This window comes from Falco cherrug, chromosome 1, assembly GCF_023634085.1.
Source record: "Falco cherrug isolate bFalChe1 chromosome 1, bFalChe1.pri, whole genome shotgun sequence".
Taxonomy (NCBI): domain Eukaryota; kingdom Metazoa; phylum Chordata; class Aves; order Falconiformes; family Falconidae; genus Falco; species Falco cherrug.
The window spans coordinates 109,660,723-109,680,787 of record NC_073697.1 but is presented as its reverse complement, the minus strand read 5'-3'; the positions used below and the strand labels follow the sequence as shown (position 1 = coordinate 109,680,787).

The 20,065-nt window shown below is 49.1% G+C and overlaps 1 protein-coding gene across 1 annotated transcript in view; it reads right to left on the bottom strand.

The window, feature by feature from the left end:
• Window positions 1-19,482, bottom strand: part of NXN (nucleoredoxin) — a 54,045-nt gene extending 34,563 nt beyond the window's left edge. The window contains exon 1 of the mRNA XM_055718869.1: window positions 19,102-19,482. Coding sequence (XP_055574844.1) covers window positions 19,102-19,419 — 318 coding nt within the window. The 5' untranslated portion in view covers window positions 19,420-19,482. The remainder of the gene's footprint in view (window positions 1-19,101) is intronic.
• Window positions 19,483-20,065: the final 583 nt, after the last annotated feature.

Sequence of the window (20,065 nt, the reverse complement as noted above, 5' to 3'; positions counted from 1 at the left end):
TGGGCTTTCACTGCTCTGCTTCTCTCGTCACTGCTCTCTCCAGACAAGGACATGGTGGGCTAAAGCTGGATGACCAACTGGATTTACAGAAAGCCCCTGGCTTCCCTTCTTCTTGTGTGCTCAAGTCAGCCTTATACCATAAAATTATTTTTTTTCCTAAGTAATTTTTTTGTAGCTGACTCACATGGAGCTTCTGCCAGGAATTTTTATAATTAGTGAATTAGAGCAAGGTTTTGCCTGTGCAGGCCTGACAACATCTGCTGATTTAAGCAAGCTGTGTTCAAAACCTTGCACAGCCCTGGAGGAGCATGGCTGAGCACAGCCCTTCCTCCCAACAGCACGGCCAACAGGGCTCTTCTTGCCAGGCTGGTAGAAAACATGCTGCTCCTCCTGCAGAGAGCTTTGAAGCTCCTAATCTGTGTTTTAAGGGGAAGGATGTAAGCTGGAACAAAATCCAAACGGTACTGGAGAGGAGAGAGGGACACTAACCGCCTCTCAACTTTGCAAACCTCTCGGTGGAGCATCCCTGTGACAGCATCCACAGCTATGCGCCTCTCCATCATGATGCATAGTTGCAAAGCCATCGTGCGTCACATCTTCCTTAGAGACAGACAACGGTATAGAGTTCCATAAAACCACAGGAAAAATAACTTCCTCAACCTCTTTCTTCAATGGACACAGGAGCTATTTTGCAAGTGAGACTCCAACACACAACAGCGGTCCAATGTAAAGATCAAACCCAACCCACGTTCTGATAAGCCAAAAGCAGACATGGTGCTAGGAGCCTAAACTACACACAAGGTCCATCCTGGATGATCCAAAATCCTCCCACTTTCTGCTAAAAGTCAGAAAGGCAAATTAATTACCACCTTCAGGATGGTTCAACCTCCTCCCTGTAAGGTCTGCTACAGAGCAATGCTTGTACCCTCTGCACACAACTCCTTACTCATCCAGTCCAGTAATTTATACCATATTACATCTGAAGGGCTGCATTAAGAAATATTACCCTTGCCAAGCCCTGAAAAGCTAGGATGTGCTGGAAGTAAGTTTTCTCCATAGCTTTGATCTGGTCCACTTTTTCAGCACAGGGTCTTTTCAGCACGACCACATAATACATGTGTATACGGCCCTGATGCAGTTAGTACTGAGAATAGAAGATGCTCAACAAGCAAGGAATTAACCAGTTTTGGTTTTCAACTGGTTGCTCACGTGTGGCACTCAGCCCTCTTCACTCCACACTTTGCATGTGCTGCTTCACGGCAAAAATGAAGGCATCTTGCCACTGCAGACTGGGATACTTCTCAAATGATCGTGAATTTATTTTCATAAAATCCCAGAGAACTACGTTCACAACACCTCCAGTTTATGGCTGAAGAAAAGACGTACAGAGAAGCTCTGGGCATCCAGTTCCAGAATCAGCCAGCCTACAGCTTCCTTTTTAAAAAATAAATAGCACTGAGCGGCATTTTAGATGTTTGACGTACAGCTTCCCATGAGATCATCTGCAGCAGGAGCGCTCGGCACTTCTGCAACTCAACCCTCAGCCTGGGGACCCAGGAAATCAAGTCCCTCGTTGTGCATGAAAAGCAATTTATCCAGCACCATACATGAGCCCTGCAGCAGAAGCAGAGCAGGAATCCATCTCCTTAACCATCACTTTACCCCTGCTATTTTTCCATTACTTGCCTCACTCCCTTCCCTCCAAATACCGCACCATGCAGGGCAGAGGTCCTACACACGCAACCCCATTCTTCACTGGGCTGCCTTGACTGCCCTCCCTGAGCAGCGAGGGCAGGGGTGCCATGGAAAAAACCCATGCATGATCCCATAATTAGAAACTGTATCGTAATGCATACAGGGGGCTGAATTAAGGCTGCAGAGGAATACTGTAAATTGGATGCACATTTCTTGTTCCATTTTACTGCTTCCCCCCCCCCCCCCACCCCCCCCCCTTATTTGGCTTTGGCTGTACTTCAGATTAAGCTCCTAATAAGGGCTGGAGTTGGATGAGATTTTTGAGCCCATCAGATTGCAGCCTTCCAAGCCATTGAAATGAGATTCAAGCTGAACTTGAATTTTCAATAGTTTGGCCTAAAGGCAAGGGTGTTAACAACAGACCTGCCAACACCTTCTCTATGAGAAACGTCTGAAAACATGTCTGCACATCAAATACTGCTCAGGCTTTGGTAGACAAAAGCCACAAAGCTAACATCTCAAATCCACTGCTAACTTGCTCGGCCAGTTCTCCTGTCAATGAAGCTCATACATTTTCTCTGAAAATCCAGTGAACCTCTATATTCTCTCTAGGAAAACGGGTTTTCCCCCAACGATCCAAAAACCTGTTGTAGTTTCATTATGGCAAGGCAGGGGATAAGGAGAGGTCAGGTAAATCAGGTGGACACACAGGAGCCGACACATACACACCTGTTCACCCAGCTCAGTCTACTTAAACGATACACATCACCAAGATTAAAGATACCACGCTGACATGCATGGAGGAGCAATCAAAAAAGTCTGTCCTGTAGGCAACTCCTCCTACATGCAGTAGAAAGCTATGCTTGGGCTTTCTGTTCTTTCCTAAACATATTTCTCTTTTGGTGGGGTTTTTTTCCCCTCTTAGTTTTTCTATTTTTTCATCAACATACCATGATTATGTGGAAAAGTTAGCCCAAACCCTAAAAGCAAGAAGATACGATAAAACTGGAACATATCCTCAGTGCCAGACTGTGCCCTGAGCAGAGGGCATGGCTGTGGGAAGCAGGAGGGTGGGTTTCCTCTCCCATCTCGCTCCCCGTGGTAACTGCACCCCACCTCATGGTACCCAGCAGAGCACAATGGCTGGTGAAGGCAGGACCTGCCATGGGCTTCATCCTGGGCAGACCCCAAACCACCCCGATTCTGAAGATGCCCTTACCACAAGATTTTTGTTTTCTAGCTAATGCCTCTGCCTTCAGCAGTCTTTACTGAAATAAAAATGTCTACGAGTCTCTCAAAATCCTTAGGACACTCCTGCTCAAATGTCCAAACCTAAAGCACACCACGCAGCTGAGCGTTTCACCTTCAGATAGCTGTACTGGTGGAGGAGGGCTTTAACTGAGACCTCTGCCAGTACCCTGAACAGACTTTGGTTTGGGTTTTTTAAAATGTTGAAGTGTATTTTCTTGATGACGTGAATGCTTCAGCTTCCCTGCTACCAAAATCTTTTCTAATTCACATTTTTAACACTGTGGGTCTGAAGAGCAGCCATGGCCATATACTCTTGTCAGCACTGGAGGCAGCAGGGCAGCGCAGGGAAGACGCTCCTCTCCCTTTGATGACAAACACTAAAGAACGATGGTTTCTTGAACTGCATCCAAGGGAAAGTAACCTTGCTAGAGTGCCTGGCAGGGCATCAACAGCAATAGAAATTTCAGCTTTCAAAGAACAGAAGAAAGACTCAAGAAGGGGGCGAGGAGATCCTGCAGCAGCCGAGATGCCACTAATCTCATGGATTGTTTTAGGAACTCTTGCTTCTCTCCAATGAAATTATATGTTCCGCAGAAAAATCATCTGGCTCCAACCACTTTTGGTAAGTGAAGCGTAAACAGAATGGAAAAGAGCTCATACCTGAGCAGAAATCAGGCTTGGACGGGCTGTGACAGGCAGGAGAGCAGCCAGACTGTGGGGATTTTGCTCTTTTCTTTGGACAGCCGCTGTGGGACCTTTGAATCCCACCAAGCAAACAAGGCTCTTCCAACACAACGGGCGAGCACTAGCCAAGCCGGCACAGTGCCCTCTGCTCACTGTAAGGGGAAGGAGAGCATGGTGGAGGAGAAAAGCACAGGGATTCTTGCAAAAAGGTCTGGACTTGATTAAACTTATTTTCTTTAGTAACATTTAGTTAAGCAAGGGAGGAAAAACCCTGCGGTGTTCTTCAGTGGCTCTTAACAGGGAATCTGGAGCAAGACGGTTCATTCACCCGATTAGCTGAACAACAGGCTCTACGCTGCAGCAGGCGCTGCTCACATCAATATCCATTTCTCTGTCGGTAGGTGCTTTCACCAGCAGAAACAAGAAACCCTGAAAATATACAACTAAATGGCAGTTCCCAACTTTGAAATCAGAAGGTGTCTGGCAGCTCTGTGTCAGCATGATGTATGCTCCAGGGGAATCACACACTAGTTCACAGAGCCTGAAGCTCTGAACGAAGCAAACACTGTCAGTAACAGTACAGAAAAACAAAACAAAACTGTAAGGAAAGCGATTGCCCAAGCTCAGGCTTTGTGCAGGGGTTTTCCTCTTCTGCCTCTGTGGCACAGTGTTACTTGCTCAGCTACAGAACATTTCTTATTATTATTATTTCTTTTTACAAGGTTCACATTCTCAGCATCTCTCCAGCAATGAGCCCAATGCACCAACACTCCACGTGTCACTGGTGGGCTCTGTCCAGTCTTTAACTATTGTGAGGCTGATTATAATTATTTAACAGGTGGAGAACAGCAGGCACAGCTTGCCTTTGCCCTTCATCTGTATGTCACTAAGCAGCTGTAGGTGGACACAGGCAGCATGGGCAAAGCACCACTGTGCAAAAGCTGCTCGGAGCCAGGTACCATATCGCCAGCTGCAGAGGTTCAGAGCAAACATCCACATGGATGATACACATACACACACCAACACCTTTTCAGTGCCGGCATGCGCTTTTGCACAAGGTTGGTTTATCCTCAGGGCCAGCAAATGCCATGTGAGAAGCACACACAGAACAGCAAAGGCAAGAGACAATCTGTAACTGTGCTAATTGCTGGAGTAATTAAAAAGTAAAAGACTGAGCTAAATACCACAAGCCTGAGCATCAAAGGACCACTTTCCTTCCTGGGAGCTGCCTCTCACAAAAGACTTTCCCCACCAAGAACCACCTGTGCTGAGCCACCTCCATGGGCCTGGACAGCCATTTGAGCAGATGAAAAACAAATGTCAGGAATTTTTCTTTTCAATAGATTTGACCTTATTTTCTCTTCAGTGTGGCAGGATGAGAAGATATTCCTATTGAGCAACTGAGTTTTCTCCACAACAGACACGAGCTGGCACGCTCTGAGCATTTGGCATTTCAATCCCAATTAAGTAAAATAGTAATTGCTGCACCTAAGGGTTTCTCAGCTCCCTAAGAGGAAACACTTTATACATACAGATTTTCCTAGCTTTACCACTGCATACTTAAGACATGGATTGAGGGATGAATCACAACTTCAAATTCTTCAGTACTAAGCCTGGCAATCAATGCAGCCACTTTCTGGCAAAGAAACTCTAAAATCCCTGATCTTCACCTGTGATGTCATCTGCGAACAGCGACGTGATTTATGTTCCATGGGACACTCCTATCCTGCAATTCCTTCACTGAGGGGCAGCTGGGTAACAGGATTTGTTCTGGATAATCCCAGCTCCAGCTCTCAGAGAGCCACGGGGAGGAAGCAGCCAGAGATGCACTCAGCCAGAGATGGCAGCCACCACTTTTATACAACTTATTCTCCCCCAGCCACGTGCCAGGTGTAAATCACATCCCCAATTTCAAGCCTTTAGAATAAAAGGCAACATCATGAAGACAGAAAGGAGGCACGTGAACTCTGTGCACTGACATCAGGGCGATGGACATCCCTGTAAGAAGGCAGGCAGGCAGATGACTGACTCGAAGCTTTCAGCATGTTTTAACACTGGTTTAACCCATCGACCCAACCCAGTCAGTTGGTCTGGGACAGCAACCAAACACAGATGCAGATATCAAATTTCTGCCTGTTTGCATTGCTCCTCTCTCCTCTGAGCAGCCTATCAAATACCAGCCACACGAGGCTTGGCTGGGAGAAATGCTTTTGCATAAAGGAGGTGAGGTTCCCAGATCTCAGTGTGAAGGCCAGTGGCACATCTTCACCTCACATGGACAGACCTCAAGCTGCTGCTGAGATGTGCAGCTGCAGGGAAGTCAAACCTGGCTGGGACTCCTGCCTAGCCACCAGGCAGAAGCAGCCATAAGGACAAAACTGAGGACCAGTTGCTGGCAGGAAAGGGCTCTGCAAGCTTGCAGCCACACAAAGTCCATCAACTCAGGCAGGGCACAGCTGTGGAGGTCTCCACTTGCCTTCCCCTTCCAGATCCCAAACCTCTGTGCCTGTGAGGCAAGAGGCATCTCTGCCAGCCTGGCTTGTCACTGTGCACAAGGCACACACCTTCTCCCCACGATGTGAGATGGATCCTTCCTTAGATAACCAGCTGTAGGGTAAGGACCATGTGGTTGTCTAAGCAAGGCCCAGCACAACAAACCCTGAGCTGCCAGCGGGGCCGTACATAACTCTGCCTGGAGTTATTATTTTAATAATTAGAGGGATGGCCACAGACAGAGGTGGTATTTGGTGGCCTCTTAACCTAGGGAGTTACTTGGTTTTATGCAGACGACTCCACTTTTTCCACTGTGAAAACTGCAGCAAGTCCTCATGGAGGCAAACATCAAAAACAGGATGCTGGATGTGGCCCAACACTGAGCCACCGCTCAGCCAGCCTGAGCCAAAAAGCAACGTAAAACATACAGGGCTCACAGGGCGTTTCACTTTTAAAATGGAGTAAAATCTGGAGCCTTCCTGTGATTCAAAGCTGGGCTGTCTGGAGCAAAGTGACTTTCCAGGTGAGGCACTGCTCCCTGCTCCAGCCTTGTCCTCACACCTCTCTCCATCCATCCATTCCCACTCCTCTGCCTGTTCCTCCCACGCTCACCATTCCTCTGCAAGATGGCTCTTCCAACCTAGGAGGCTCTCCCCAACCTACCACGTCACCATCTTTCCACCTCAAGAGCCACTGGCCCCACACAACCGGTAGGGACATGCCCACAGGGAAAGGCAGGAACAGCCACCTACCCTTCTGCTTCACAACGTGGCAATTAACTGGCTTGAAAACTGCCTCTCTAGGCAAAAACCCATCCTGGGAGCAACCAGGGTGGCAGACATCTACTTTGTGCACCACCTAAGAGATAAACACCTTTTGCCAAGTGGGGCCCTGGATGTTCCTGTCACACACAGCGAATTAACTCAGACAGAGGTGGATAAGGGAATGAAATCATTCCACTTGAATCCTCACAGCTAAGCAAAACCTAAACCGGGTCAGATCTAATGAGGAAAGAAGTGAAAGACTTATAAAGATTCAAGAAATTCATTTAACAGTAAGCTTTCCCAGCATTTGCCAAGAAAGCAAAAAACCAAAGGCAGAGAGCACCCAAGCATGCAGCGAGTCAGAATCAGGCTCGCAGGAGGCCAGAAAGGCACAGAGGGCATCGCTGTGCTGGCAGGCAGGAGCACACACAGGGCTCTCCCTTCTTGACTGTCAAGAAAGCCTTGCAACAGAGGTGGCCTGCGGGTCTTTGAAGACAAGGGGGAGGCAAAATTGCTGGTACAGCAGCCCATAGATTTTTCCACTCCTTCAAAAAAGAAAGGAGTCAAAGCTGTGCCATACGTTAGCACTTAAGTAGTCCCTGCCCTCAGTTTCCCACCATCTGTACTACTCTCTGAAACTCCCCTACTCATTTAATTTATTGCTGTGTGTCTCTGCCAAAATCAAAGACCTAAATATCAGTAATCTTGGTGGGAGGCATCCAGCTGCTACAAGCCATTGTAGGAATAAAAAGTGTTTGTGCAAACTTGCATTGAGAAAGCTGGGCAGCAAAACTTCCTAGGAAAAACTTCTCATGCTTTCAGATTAGCAGATCAAGCTGCAGGCATTAAGACCTTTCCCCTTCTGTATCTGTGAAATCCCGTGCTTAGGACACAAAAATGGGTCTTTTCTAACCCTGGAACGAACCGATTTTGGAAGCACATGGCACAATGGCAGCAGCAGTGGGGGGCAATGGCTGCAGCTGATGCAGCGGCAGACAGGGAAGCAAAGCACAACCCGGGGCTCAAGTTCACGTGCTGCGAGGGGTTGATGAAATGGAGCTGTGGTGCTGGGACCAAGACATCATGGCAGCAGCAGCTGCAGAGCCCCACTCTACTCACTCATGCAGCCCCCAGACCCCTCTCACCCCAGTTTTCCTGTCCATCAGGCAAAGACAGCAAGACTTCCCTAACGCACACAGCTATTTGCAAAGCTCCCAAGCACAGAGAAGAACTCATTATAAGCAGCCTGTAATGTAACAGCAATGCAACCTCTGCCCTACAGCCACAAACTTGAATTAAAAAGGGAGCACCCTAAAATATAAGCTTCTAGAGTCATAAGGACATAAGCATAGCTCCCTGCCCTCTTAAAACGCCAGATATCAGTTGATAAAAGAAGTGTATTCCTGCAAACTAAACACTCAGGCAGTACTTGCAAGGCAGGATTTGTAGCCTGGTGCCCTTGAGTGACAAAACAGTAGTGAGAAAAACTTGGTGGGGGAGAACATTTCTAACACCCTAGCTAGCTGTCTGATGCTGAAATCCCACCAGACCTAAGTATGTGCACAAAGCTCATAGCCCTGCTGTCGCCCGGCGCCTGGGCTGCATTTTAAGGGGTGAACTGAAGGGCTGGGGGTCCCAGGATGGGGGCACCACAGGCCCCAATGGCTCTTGGACTCACTTGCTTCTCAAGAGCTGAAACAGTCACACAAAGGTTTCATCTGCTTCACAGCTCCGACAGCAAACCTGGAAATCTGTCTTCTTCCCCCGCCATCACACAGTTTGATTCATTTGAAACCTGTTTTACCCTTGCTGTCTTCCTTCTGGCTCAGTTCAAGATGTCTTATTCCTGCACACAACAGCAGCAAAGTGAAAGGAGGACAAAGCAGGACCCCCAGCATGTCGAGAACCCCCAGTGAGGGCCAGGCAAGTGGCTGCTGAACTGCAAACGCAACAGCACAGCCCACAACCGAAACTCTCCACACACACCTCCAGGCCAGTGTGCTACCTTTTAACTAGCAGCAAGCAGGAGGGGATGGAACTGAGATCTTTGGCAACACTAGTAAAATCACTATGTTTCTCCTTTTTTGGGGAGAGGCAGAATAATCCTTTTGAACTATCCAAGCAGGGCAGAACCAATCTATTCAGATTCAACTGCTTGGGTCTCACTGTTTTAGCACCAACTCTTTCCCAACAGGTGGGAAAGGTCTCTAGCTTTTATTCAAAGGCACTGCCCTTATAGATGGCCTTTCAGCAGAGGATCACAGAGCACCTTACAGACATTTAATTAAAACTTACAGCCCACCCTGGTGAGGGAGGGATTATAAACAGGCTCCCAGTGCAAGCAGCAACTCACCAGCACAAGCATCTCTTTCTCCCATACAACTGAGGCATTCGGCAAAAGCGCAGCAGTCCCAGTCTCACCAAGCTACTAAATACGCTCCAAACAGCACTGAGCCTTTGAAGAGCCATCAGAGCAGCGGGGAGAGACCGGGATTGCTCACTAACAGGACAGGACAGGTAGGCAGAGGCTCCTCTCCACTGACCAGGCAAGGAGATAGACTCGGCTTGTGCCAGAGACAGAAAACCGTGGTTCGTTATCCCTCTGAATTTAAATACCACACATTTCCAAAGTATGGCATTACTGGGCACCAATTAATCCATCTAATAGCCCTGGGATGTCGATAAAATGGAAAACCACCTTTTTTGCCCCCCCTGTTTACCTACAAGGTGAGACTTTTCTTGGTTGAATTAAATCCATTTTAACAAAAGTAAGTTCAGACATCTGCCTTTGCACAGTGTCAGCTGCAAGAAGTGAGCTAACATCCAGATGCAGTGGCATGTCAGGATTAGCCCAGGCTGGGGCAGGAATGCTTCCATGTATGGAAAAATATTGGAGCAGTGAAACCATAAGCTTGGAGCAGAGCAAAGTGAGGGGCCCTGTCAATGAAGCTGTGGGCTCAGGTTTAGAGGGTTTAGCAGCTCAGATCCGCCATAAGATCCCCAGCACGTATTACAATGAATTTCACACTTTTTCCAAAAGGGACTCCTGCAGCAATGGTGCGAGTTGTCAGGGTGAGATCCTACACCCGTCTGTTTGCTCTGGAAGCGGGGCTTGGACCGCTGGGTACCATTAACGCTCCCTATGCTGGGCATGGGCTCGGGCGTTGATGGAGAGGTTCTCGCGAGTACAAGACCACTGCTTGCACTTGCCTGCCCACCCATCCCTCAGTGGCTGCCTTCTGCACAGCACTATTTATAAAAGTCAACTTGGACCTGGCATGCGGGACAAAGCAGTGGCAGTTCAAAAGAAAACACTGAGCTGAATCAGCGCGGCTGGGGAGTCGGCGCGTGCTTCTGCCAACATCTCAGCAAGGGCAGTGACTGCCGAGGCACAGGGCAAGAGCTAGTGCAGTATTCTCTTCAACTGGCCCGGCACAAATCAAGAGGGCTCATTTGTCAGCATCCCGAGTTAACACTAATGAAGTAATGGCTATGACTTCATCTCTCCAGTGGGAATCTCTTGGGAACGATGGAGAACTAGAATTTCTCTCTCCAGCTCGCTCACATAGTTGCAATTCGTTTCAGTTGCCTTCTACTCTCTTCTGCAAACATTACCTAATTCTCACCCAGATTCTTAAATCCTTGCACTGAAACATAAAACAATCCTCCCTTCTCAGCTGTCAGAGTCCAGCCTCGCAGAGACCCCTCCCAGCGGGATCTGATCCCTTGTGCCGGCTGCTACCCCCTCCCTGGAGCCAGCCACAGAGCCCCCACTCACACCTGAGGATGCCACCAGGGGGGCTTATGCCTTAGACACAAAATAAAAATCCAGTAACTCTTGGCAATTTGATTTTAAATAGGGACCTTTTCTCCATTAAAATATTTCAATCAGGTTGGATTTAGCTCCAGTTGCAGAGACAGACAAAATGTTGCCAGAGGACCCTGGAGTTTCTCTCCCTGGCTGGGCTGGACAGCTTCAACTGCTGCGGATCTTCATGAGTGCAAAATACACACAGAACCATCTCACACCACCCTGCTGCTACAGCGCTTTGTCTGCCTGTAGAGGCTGTCAAGCCTTGCCCCCGGCAGCTCTGAGTAGCCCTGCTGCCTTTCTCATTACAAGCCTTCAGCTTCCAGATTTGCTCTGCCCTGGGTTTGCTCCCCTGCGACTCTGCTGAAGACACTTTCCCTCCTGTGCACCACTCCTGGTCTCTGCAGTTGTGATGGCACCTACCATTTGAAGTGCATCCTTTATGGACCAGATTCTCCTTGCTGTTTCAGCTCTGCACACCTCCCAGCTCAGGCAGGGAGCCAGCACGCCCCCACTCCCCCGCGCCTCACTGGGGGCTCCCATCACTTTGTTTTGAGGCCAGAGGGGCTTGCTGAGCTCCAAGCAGGGGCTTGATCAGATTGCAAAAGCTCAGCTAATGCCCCGACGCAACTGAAGCAGTCAGTCAGTCACTCACACTAAATAAAGACCGCAAATTCTTTACATATTAATTGTTGGTTGCAATTGTTCACAGTGTTGAAAGACAGACGTGAGAGTATGCAGAAACCATTACTGCATCTTTTTAGTTCCACCCTTCCATTAATTGCATATAGTCTAAGCCAAATCAATAAGACAATACATTTTCTTTGGAAAACTGAGATGATGAAAAAGCTAGTGTCTATCATTTAAGATGCTCAAGTTGTAATCTGAAATACATGTATAATTCACTTTCCCACGACAGAATTTATTATTTCTATTTGTTTACTTGTCAACTCATCCTGCTCCCAGTTTCTCCACTGGCCACGTCTTTACCTTACAACCTATATATTTAACTCGTAATTGTGTTTTTTACCCACAGAGCATCAGCAGAGAAGCAGTGGTTCCAGCCAGCACAGAGAAAGCTGCCCTGCAGAGATAAGTCAAGGCAGCACTTGAGGAAAGCCCTCTCCCCAGCTCAACACCCCCAAGCCCTGGGAACGGAGGAGAATTAATATGCACAAAGCCCAAGCTGTAATGGATCCAAGCACCCTCCCCACACTGGCATTACTCCCCCGTTCCCTAATTGTTATTATCTGGAGATGGCATGGTCACATCTGTCTAGATAAAAATTTTCAAATCCATTGTCCATTACACTGTGATGTGCCACAGAATCAGTTTAGAGAATGTACACAGCTATAGTGTTGTGATTATTCAATATTCAACCCAGCCTGAAAGCTCAGGAGTCAGCTTGTTATTTGCTGAAAGCGGGGGGCCTGAAATTAGCCGTGAATAGTTCAAAGCTGCAGTTAATTCAACATCTCTACTTTCAAAAGCACAAAAATCACAGATTCCTGGAGTGTGTAAGCTTTTTAAAAATTACAAACTACTAACTGACAAATCAAAGCAGCTAACAGAAATCCATGTGGCTGATAAGACAAATAGTTGCATTTTAAAGAGTAATTAAACATCACTTTGGAATATTTTGCTTGGAACTTGTTTCCCTGATAAAAAACGGGGAGGGGAAAGAGGAGAAGGAGGAAGCAACCCACACACACCAACGAGGTTCTCACCAAGCTCAGGCAAACGCTGCTCAAACTTGTTTTCTTGAATTCAGAGTTCAGCCTGCTGTATCACAGCCTCCCGTACCCTCCCAGTTTCCCTGTATCCCTACATTTCACATAAAAACTCTAGCAGTAAGGAGCAGACAATTCCTACGTGGATTTTAGCTTGTTGGGGAGGAGGGTGCGTGGGGCTGGGGCAAGAATCCCCCTGGTCTGATCACCAAGAAGCGCAGTATCTTCTGACTTGACTTAGATTAAAACCATACCCCAACTTCCATGCTGGGAGCATTGCTGAAAAAAACAGGAATGCAAAACAAAGCGCTCTACCCAGATGCAATTCAGGAGAAGTGAAACCCTACCCCAGCCACATGAGCTAACCTTCCTATATGCTGCTTTGAAACACTGAAAGTATGTCCATGGAAAAGGATCAAAAAACTCCAAAACCCCCGGCCTCTCAAAACCTGTACCCGTTAACAATGAGCTCACAATGAATTTCATGCAGTTTCTCAGTACTAAAAAATACCTACAGGCAATGGCACAAAAGGATTGCTTCAAGCATTAAACAAGGAGACAGCTTACTGCATTTCAAACCGAAATGTTATCAAACCACTTGAAGAATCCACCATACAAAGGCCATGCAAACCCAGCGTCAGTTTTTGGGACCAGACTTGCAGAGCCCAGTCCAAGGCGCAACTGTGTTTGATCAGCAAAAGCTCCCACCGCTTCTCCCCACCATGGAGCTGGGAGGAGTTGATAATGGAAAGATGTCCAAGGACATTCAGAGCAGACCCTCAAACGTGGGCAATTACCAACTGAAGGATGCAATAAACAACAGAGCAGCAGATGACACATCAGCAAGACATGTAAAATACTAATTCTTGCCCAGGGAAAGGGCTTGGGCAGGCTACTTTGGATATACGGAGAAATCCAACCTCCAAGGACGCCAGTGATGTTTTTGCAACTATTGCAGGACCAGGACACCGCCGCCAGACTTGCCGTCTCCTGATAGCAGTAACGCTTCCGGGGATTTCGCTGAAGGATTAGGGTCTTGGCATGAAAGATGGCTGCTAATTGTATGGAGGCTCACTGCAAAGCTGCATAAAACATACTCCGAAATAAATTGGAAAAGCATCATCAACAACAAGAATTAAGAGAATGTTTTGTCTTCGATGTGGAAACACTGAATAGCTTATTTCTCAGTCATAATTAAAGTTCACTGTTGTACTTCTCCAAAATCACACAGAAAAACCCTCCATTGTTTTGAGCGTTCTTTCATAAAGCTGTTAAATGTTCGGCTCCTAAAAGAATGCACTTTTGGAGAAGAACTGTGCACTGATTACTTTAAAAAGTAAAGTTGTTTTGCTTCGTTCTGCAACCTGAGAGTAACAAATGAAATTGTCAACCATGCATTTTTAAATGAACGTTTTCATTTCAACATCTGGATTAAGATGCCACAATGAAAAACAGCACACAGGCTTCTCTCTGCTCCTTTCATACATCTCCCATTCTTATATTTCAGAACCAGCAAGTTTCAAAGCACACAAAGAATCAGTTGGTGCTGCTAATGCCTCACTTCTTACTCAATAGCCTTATGTCATGAAAAGATCATATTTTTCAAATCCACATCTCCGTGAGCCAAAGACTTCACATACATTCCCACCCCAGAAATACAAAGTCAGGAATACAGCTGAAAGTGATTACCTAGATATTTTTATATGATGAAACTCAAAAGCTGCTTCAAGTGATTTACAGAATTTTCTGTTAGACAAATCCCACATCTGTGCTGACCACTCGCCTCCCAGATCTCAGCAGATGGCAATTTCAAACAGAAAAGTTATGAGTCCCTGAAAATCAGGGTGTATCTTAATCTGTAATCAAGGGTTTGGGGGGGGGGGTGGTTCTAAAAAAAAAAATAATAATTGTGTACAGTCTAATTTAGTAACATTTCTACCTCTTCCCCACTATTTCTTGCACAAACTCTACCTACAAAACTAGTACTTGGTGTCTTATTCGGAGAGGCTCCCACAATAATGACCTTTTTAAGCAGAGGAAAAAAATGTTCTTTTCTTGGGAAGGTGGGGGGGAACAGAGAACTTAACTAAATAAATAAATGAGTGGGTATTTGTTGTAAAAGACTTCACAGAGATTATCTGCAAACAAGCAAGAGTTTTGTCACATTTTACTCATCAGTTTTAAGACCATTGTTTTATTTGAGGTGCTGAGGAAGATGTACTCCCAACACAGAAGAGGTGTTCTGCTGTCCGTGTCCAACTCAGGTCACCTACCAGAGTACTCAAGCCACTAAAACAACAAAATCCACAACTACCGACTGGCTCCTTTCCCCCTCCTTAGGGTGAGACAGAACAGACCTCTTCTTCACACGCAGAGAAAGGTCATGTGCCTCTGCCATACAATTCAGCAAAAGCCGCATTTCATGTGAACGTGGGAGAAAATACAGAGCAGGGTACACAAATCCAACTTTTAAGATAAAAGCAGACCTGTCCAAACTGAAGCATATTTACCAGCGCGAACAGAGAACCTCGAACCGTTTTCAGCTACTTAGCTGAATAATCACAGAAAGAGAACCAACATGTTTTGCATTTATTTAAAACCCGAGCAAAAGTATTTCAGCTCCAGTGGAAACAGGTTTGCCTTCCCCAAAAGAATCAGGGCGACACTCAAGCAAATGCATAAATACAGTGGAAAGCAAACACAAAACAAGAGGCAAAGCACAGACTCCTACATCACTGTGGAGCTGCGTGGATGCACCAAGAAAGCGTAATTAGAAAACTTGAGATTAAAAAGAATGGGGAAGACAACTGGGCCAAGTAAGTAACAAGTAAAAACAAAAGCAAAGGCAAATAAACAACAGTAAAAGATAAACCGCTTCACTCCCAGTGCAGACCCGCTTCCAGCCTTTTCTCCTCCAGCACCCGGAACCTCCTTTCTCCCACTCTTATATGGACCTGTCTAAAAGGACCTATTCAACAGAGAATGGGGTCAATTAATTACTTTTTAGCTGCACTGACCAAGATGCCCCACAGCAACACAATGCAGCAAGACAGTATGCTCCTGCTCTCCTCCAAAAGCCTGCGTGCCTTAAGCCTTCAAAGTGCACTCGAGTTCACTCTAAGTGTAGGGGCACTCTGCAGCACAGAGGGTCTGGAGCTCACCGGGAGAGGTCTGGGATCCTCCCGACAGCAGGGAGGATCCTGCCCTGTCGCAGGCACCGGCAGACATCAGCGCACGTAGACAGATGGGAGCTGTTTACATTACCGAGGTTCTCAGTAATAATCAGGAATTAAAGCTGTTATTAAATCAACCCTCCAGAACTTGAGCAGACGTTTGAGCAAGCAGATAACAGGGTGATGTTAAACCAAAATCCCAAATGCAACAAAGACACGGAGCAACATCTCTCCCGCATGTTCTGCTCAGCAACACCAGGCATTATCAGAAGACAAATCAATTATCAACAGCTACATATAGCGATGCAAATCCAGGGCTGAACAGCTTAATTGAGGGATGTGTATCACAAGTTAAAGGCCTCCAATCTCATCTGGCAGATTATGGTTTCGTTCTTGAAAAAAACCTCCCCAATAATACGGCTGGCTGTGGCTTAGACAGAGGCATAATGCCATCCTCCTCATTAATCAAAGGCTTTCCCCATGTCCAGACGTTTGCTGACTTGTACTGCTTTCTTTTATTACTAGTTTGGAGACAGAAATTGCTATACGCTAAAGTTACTCAAATTCAACTGGTTGCTGCAAGACGTGCAGGCTGTTACGACCTTGGTAACTGCACCCTGGCATTAGTGAGTTACTGGGGCATTCAACAAAGAGGGGCTGTTTTCTTTGACAATTCTTATTACCTTCAACAATAACCATGAGAGTAAGATGCTATTTTACTTTTAGGACTGTGGGAATTTTACTGCAAGCCCAGAAAGGAGACTGGCTTTTCAGACCTATCAACATTTGATGCCCAGCGTTTGTAAGAAGGAGAAACATAAAAGAACACAGAATACACCAGAGTGAGACAAAGCACACATTGATAAAAAGATTTCAGCAGAAAACCAGGACTGCAATAGCTGTATTATCCAGTAATTCTAAGCAACAAAAGTGACACTACAGCCAATATGGGATAGGAAGCCACCTCTCCCCAAAGCTTTCACAACCTCAGCAGATAAAGTAGCCAACCCACAATGGGAAGCGTTGGCTGGAAGGGACCTTTGGAGGTCTTCAAGCCCTGCAGCCACCAGCACGAGGCCCTGCTGGGCACAGCTTCACCTAGCCAAGCCCTGAAACCGCTGAGGACGGGGGCTTCACAGCCTCTGGGGGCTGAGGCTGAGAGCTCAGGGACAGAGTTCAGCTCCCTGCCCAATGTTCCCACCTCTCCCCATTATCTCTACTCGGCAAGATCCCTTTCTTCCCATAAATCTATATAATTCTCCGGGGGCTGTCTGACATCGGGTTTAGGAGTAGCCTTTAGTGCAAAGGAACCATAACTCAAAAGGACTGCCTACATTTTTCTAATGCTTTTGTTTTTAAACAAATTAAGCCTGTGAGGCACTGAACATACGCTAGACATCCCCAGCTCTTGCTGGTGTTTTTGAAAAATAAAAAGTTTGTACTTTTCTGGAGAGTCAGGTCATTAACCCGACTATTTAAAAATCAGCCTATTATACAAGAAAATGTCTAACTGCCTGAACTACAGGTTATAAATCTCCTGTTTAGAAATCTGATATCCTGACATAATTGCCCTTATAACTTACAAATAGGCTCTCTGTTATCCACAGATTAAGCTTCCTCCAAAGCCACATCACATCTGCTTAGTTTTGAAAATATACAGCATGAGCTTCAATTACTTTACACTCCACACAAAAATAATCCTGAATTTAACTCAGGGCTTCTTGGAATAAGAGTTTAAGACCCCATAATCTTTTTATTTCATGTTTTCTTGCAATCTAATAGATGGAAGTATTGGCTGGCATGCAAAATTAATGCCACCTTCCACTTCTACGATTTACCAGCCATTTAGCTATGTTGTAGTGGAATTTTTAAAGCAAATACGGCAAGAAAAAGTCCCACCACCTAAATGATCTGAAATGTTCTACAGGGAAATAGCTACTAATTGGAACCACAATTTTATCACATCCCTGTAGGAAGAAATTTTAGTTTTAAAGAAACCAGAATTAAACTGTAATTTTTCTGAAGGATAAAGCTTCTGTTCATGAAACCAATCTCAGACCCAGACCTGTGACCACTCATGCAAGCTCCCAGTTAGAAGTGTCTTGACTTCAAAGGGGCAAACCAGGGGCCTTCGGCAGCAGCATCTAGGTGCATGGTGTTAAACACAAGAGCTTTTGCACAACTGGGGGTTTAGTGACAAAAACCTGCAGCAAATAAGGCAAAAAGACGAATCTGGGTTTCAAACCAGCTACTACGCCTCTTCTCAGCAGAGGGGACATCACCCGGCACAGCCAGACGACAGCCAACTTTTCCTTAAAATGACTCCTTTGCCTATCGAACAGCACGAAGTGCCGGTAGAGGAGGGTTCAGAGACCCGCACTGGAAGAAGTCATCCCTCTCATCCCAACACAGGCTGGCAGAGCCCGAAGTCGGGGGACGCCTGCAGGGGTTCAGTCAGCTGCGGCCCCACAGGCACCGGCGTTACCCCAAGCCCTGCCGGAGAGGCGATGGCGCCTCGCTGCGAGCCAGCGCCTGCCCAATGCCTTCCCACCTGCAGCTGTGATCCCTCGCCAGAAAGCTGTTTAGAAATGGCACTGTGGGGCACCATCTTTTTAATTCTGACTCAATAGCTTCCCAAGATTAGATTTGTAAAGAGGTTTTGTTGGGTTGTTCGGTGGGTGTTGCGAGTTTGTTGGGATCTGGAAGCCTGGCCTTTGCCTTCCCGTTCCTCACAGCCTGCCCTGTCTGGGTCTCACAGAACACTTTTTGTCTGTTACCTTTCAGATTAAACTCTTCAGATGAGGGGCCGCAACTTGCCGAGTACCGAACACAGCAGCCACTAAAGGAGACCGTCAGGCAATGCCATCCCGCACACTCGCCTGGCAGCTCTGCCAGCAGCCCCCAGGCCAGCTGGGCCCCGCCGCCCCTCAGCACCGAAGCGCCCTCCTGCAGCCGACGGGGCCGCAGCTTCCCCTGACCCAGCCCCACGCAGGAGCCCACGGGTCCCCCCCGCGGGGTCCCTGCCCCAGGGGCCGCTCTCCTCAGACGAGTGGCGGCCGCTCGGTCCCGCGCTTCGCCTCAGAGCACCGACTTCTCCCACAGGCCTCGCCCGCCCGCCCCGCTCCTCTGAGGGACCCGTCGAGGCCCGCGGGCGCCGTCCCGCCGCCCCCCTGAAACCGCGACACGCAGCCCGGGCTCCCCGCCTCGCCCCCCACCCGCGGGGGACGGGGACGGGCCGGCTGTCCCCACCCGCTGCTGCACACAGGCTCCGGGAACCGGAGGAGCCGGGCGAGGCGGCGGCGGCGCCCCGCGGGACGGCAGCCGACCCCCCCCCCCCCCCTCACCCCGGTTCCCCCGGGAACTTTCTGGAAGGCGCCCACCCCACGCCACGCGGGACCCGCCCCGGCGGCGCAGGGCGCGGGGGGGTCCGGGGGTCCCAACCGAGCCCCGACGCCCCCAGACAAAGCCCGGGGCGCGTCCCCCCCGGCCCGCGGTCTCACCTTGCGGTGCTTGTCGGCGAAGGGCAGCGCCAGCCAGGGCATGGCCCGCACGGCCTCCTGCCACTGCTGCTGCTCCTGCTCGGCCGACACGAAGACGATCTCGAGGCGCTGCCCGCCGGCCGCCGCCGCCTCCCCCCTGAAGCGCCCGTAAAAGGCGGCCAGGCTGGCGCCGAGCTGCGCGCAGGGGCCGCCGAGGCTGCAGCCGAAGTAGAGCCCCACCAGCGAGACCCCGCGGGCGGCCAGCGCCGACACGGCCACCTCCTCCCCGTCCGCGGCCACCAGCACCTCTCCCAGCACCTCCGACAGGGCGCCCGCCATCCCGCCCCGCTGCGCTGCGCTCCCCGCTCCGCTCCGCCCGCAGCCGCCGCAGCCCGCGCCGGCCGAGCCCCGCCCCGCCCCGCCGCGCCAGGGGGCGCTGCCGCGCCGCGCGGCCCCGCGCCCGCCCCCGCCTCGGGCAGCGCCGCCCCGCGCCCGCCCCGGCCCCGCACCCCACGCCCCACGCGCGGCCCCGGCACGCGCCGCCCGCGCGCCCCCCCCCTCCCCTCGCGCGGCGGGGCCCGGCGCGGCCCGGTCCTCAGTGCCGGGATGGAGCCCCCGGGGGGGGCGCGCCCGGGCCTCAGCACCTCCGGGGCACGGCTGCCCCGGGGAACGGACAGGGAGGGGGAGAGGGAGAGGGAGAGGAGGAGAGGAAGAAGAAGAGGAGGAGGAGAGGGAGACGAAGGAGAGTGAGGGAGAAGAAGGAGAGGAGGAAGGAGGAGAGAGAGAGGGAGAAGGAGAGGAGGAGGAGAGAGAGAGAGAGGAAGAAGGAGAGGGAGGAGAGGAGGAGAGGGAGAGGAGGAGGAGAGGGATCTCCATCCTGGGCAGGCGCTGGCCTTGCCTCGCTGCTCTACCCCGCGGCCCGGAGCCGGCCCCTGCTGAGCACCAGCAGCTGGCTCGGCTGTGCCCCCAGTCACCCACCCTGCTG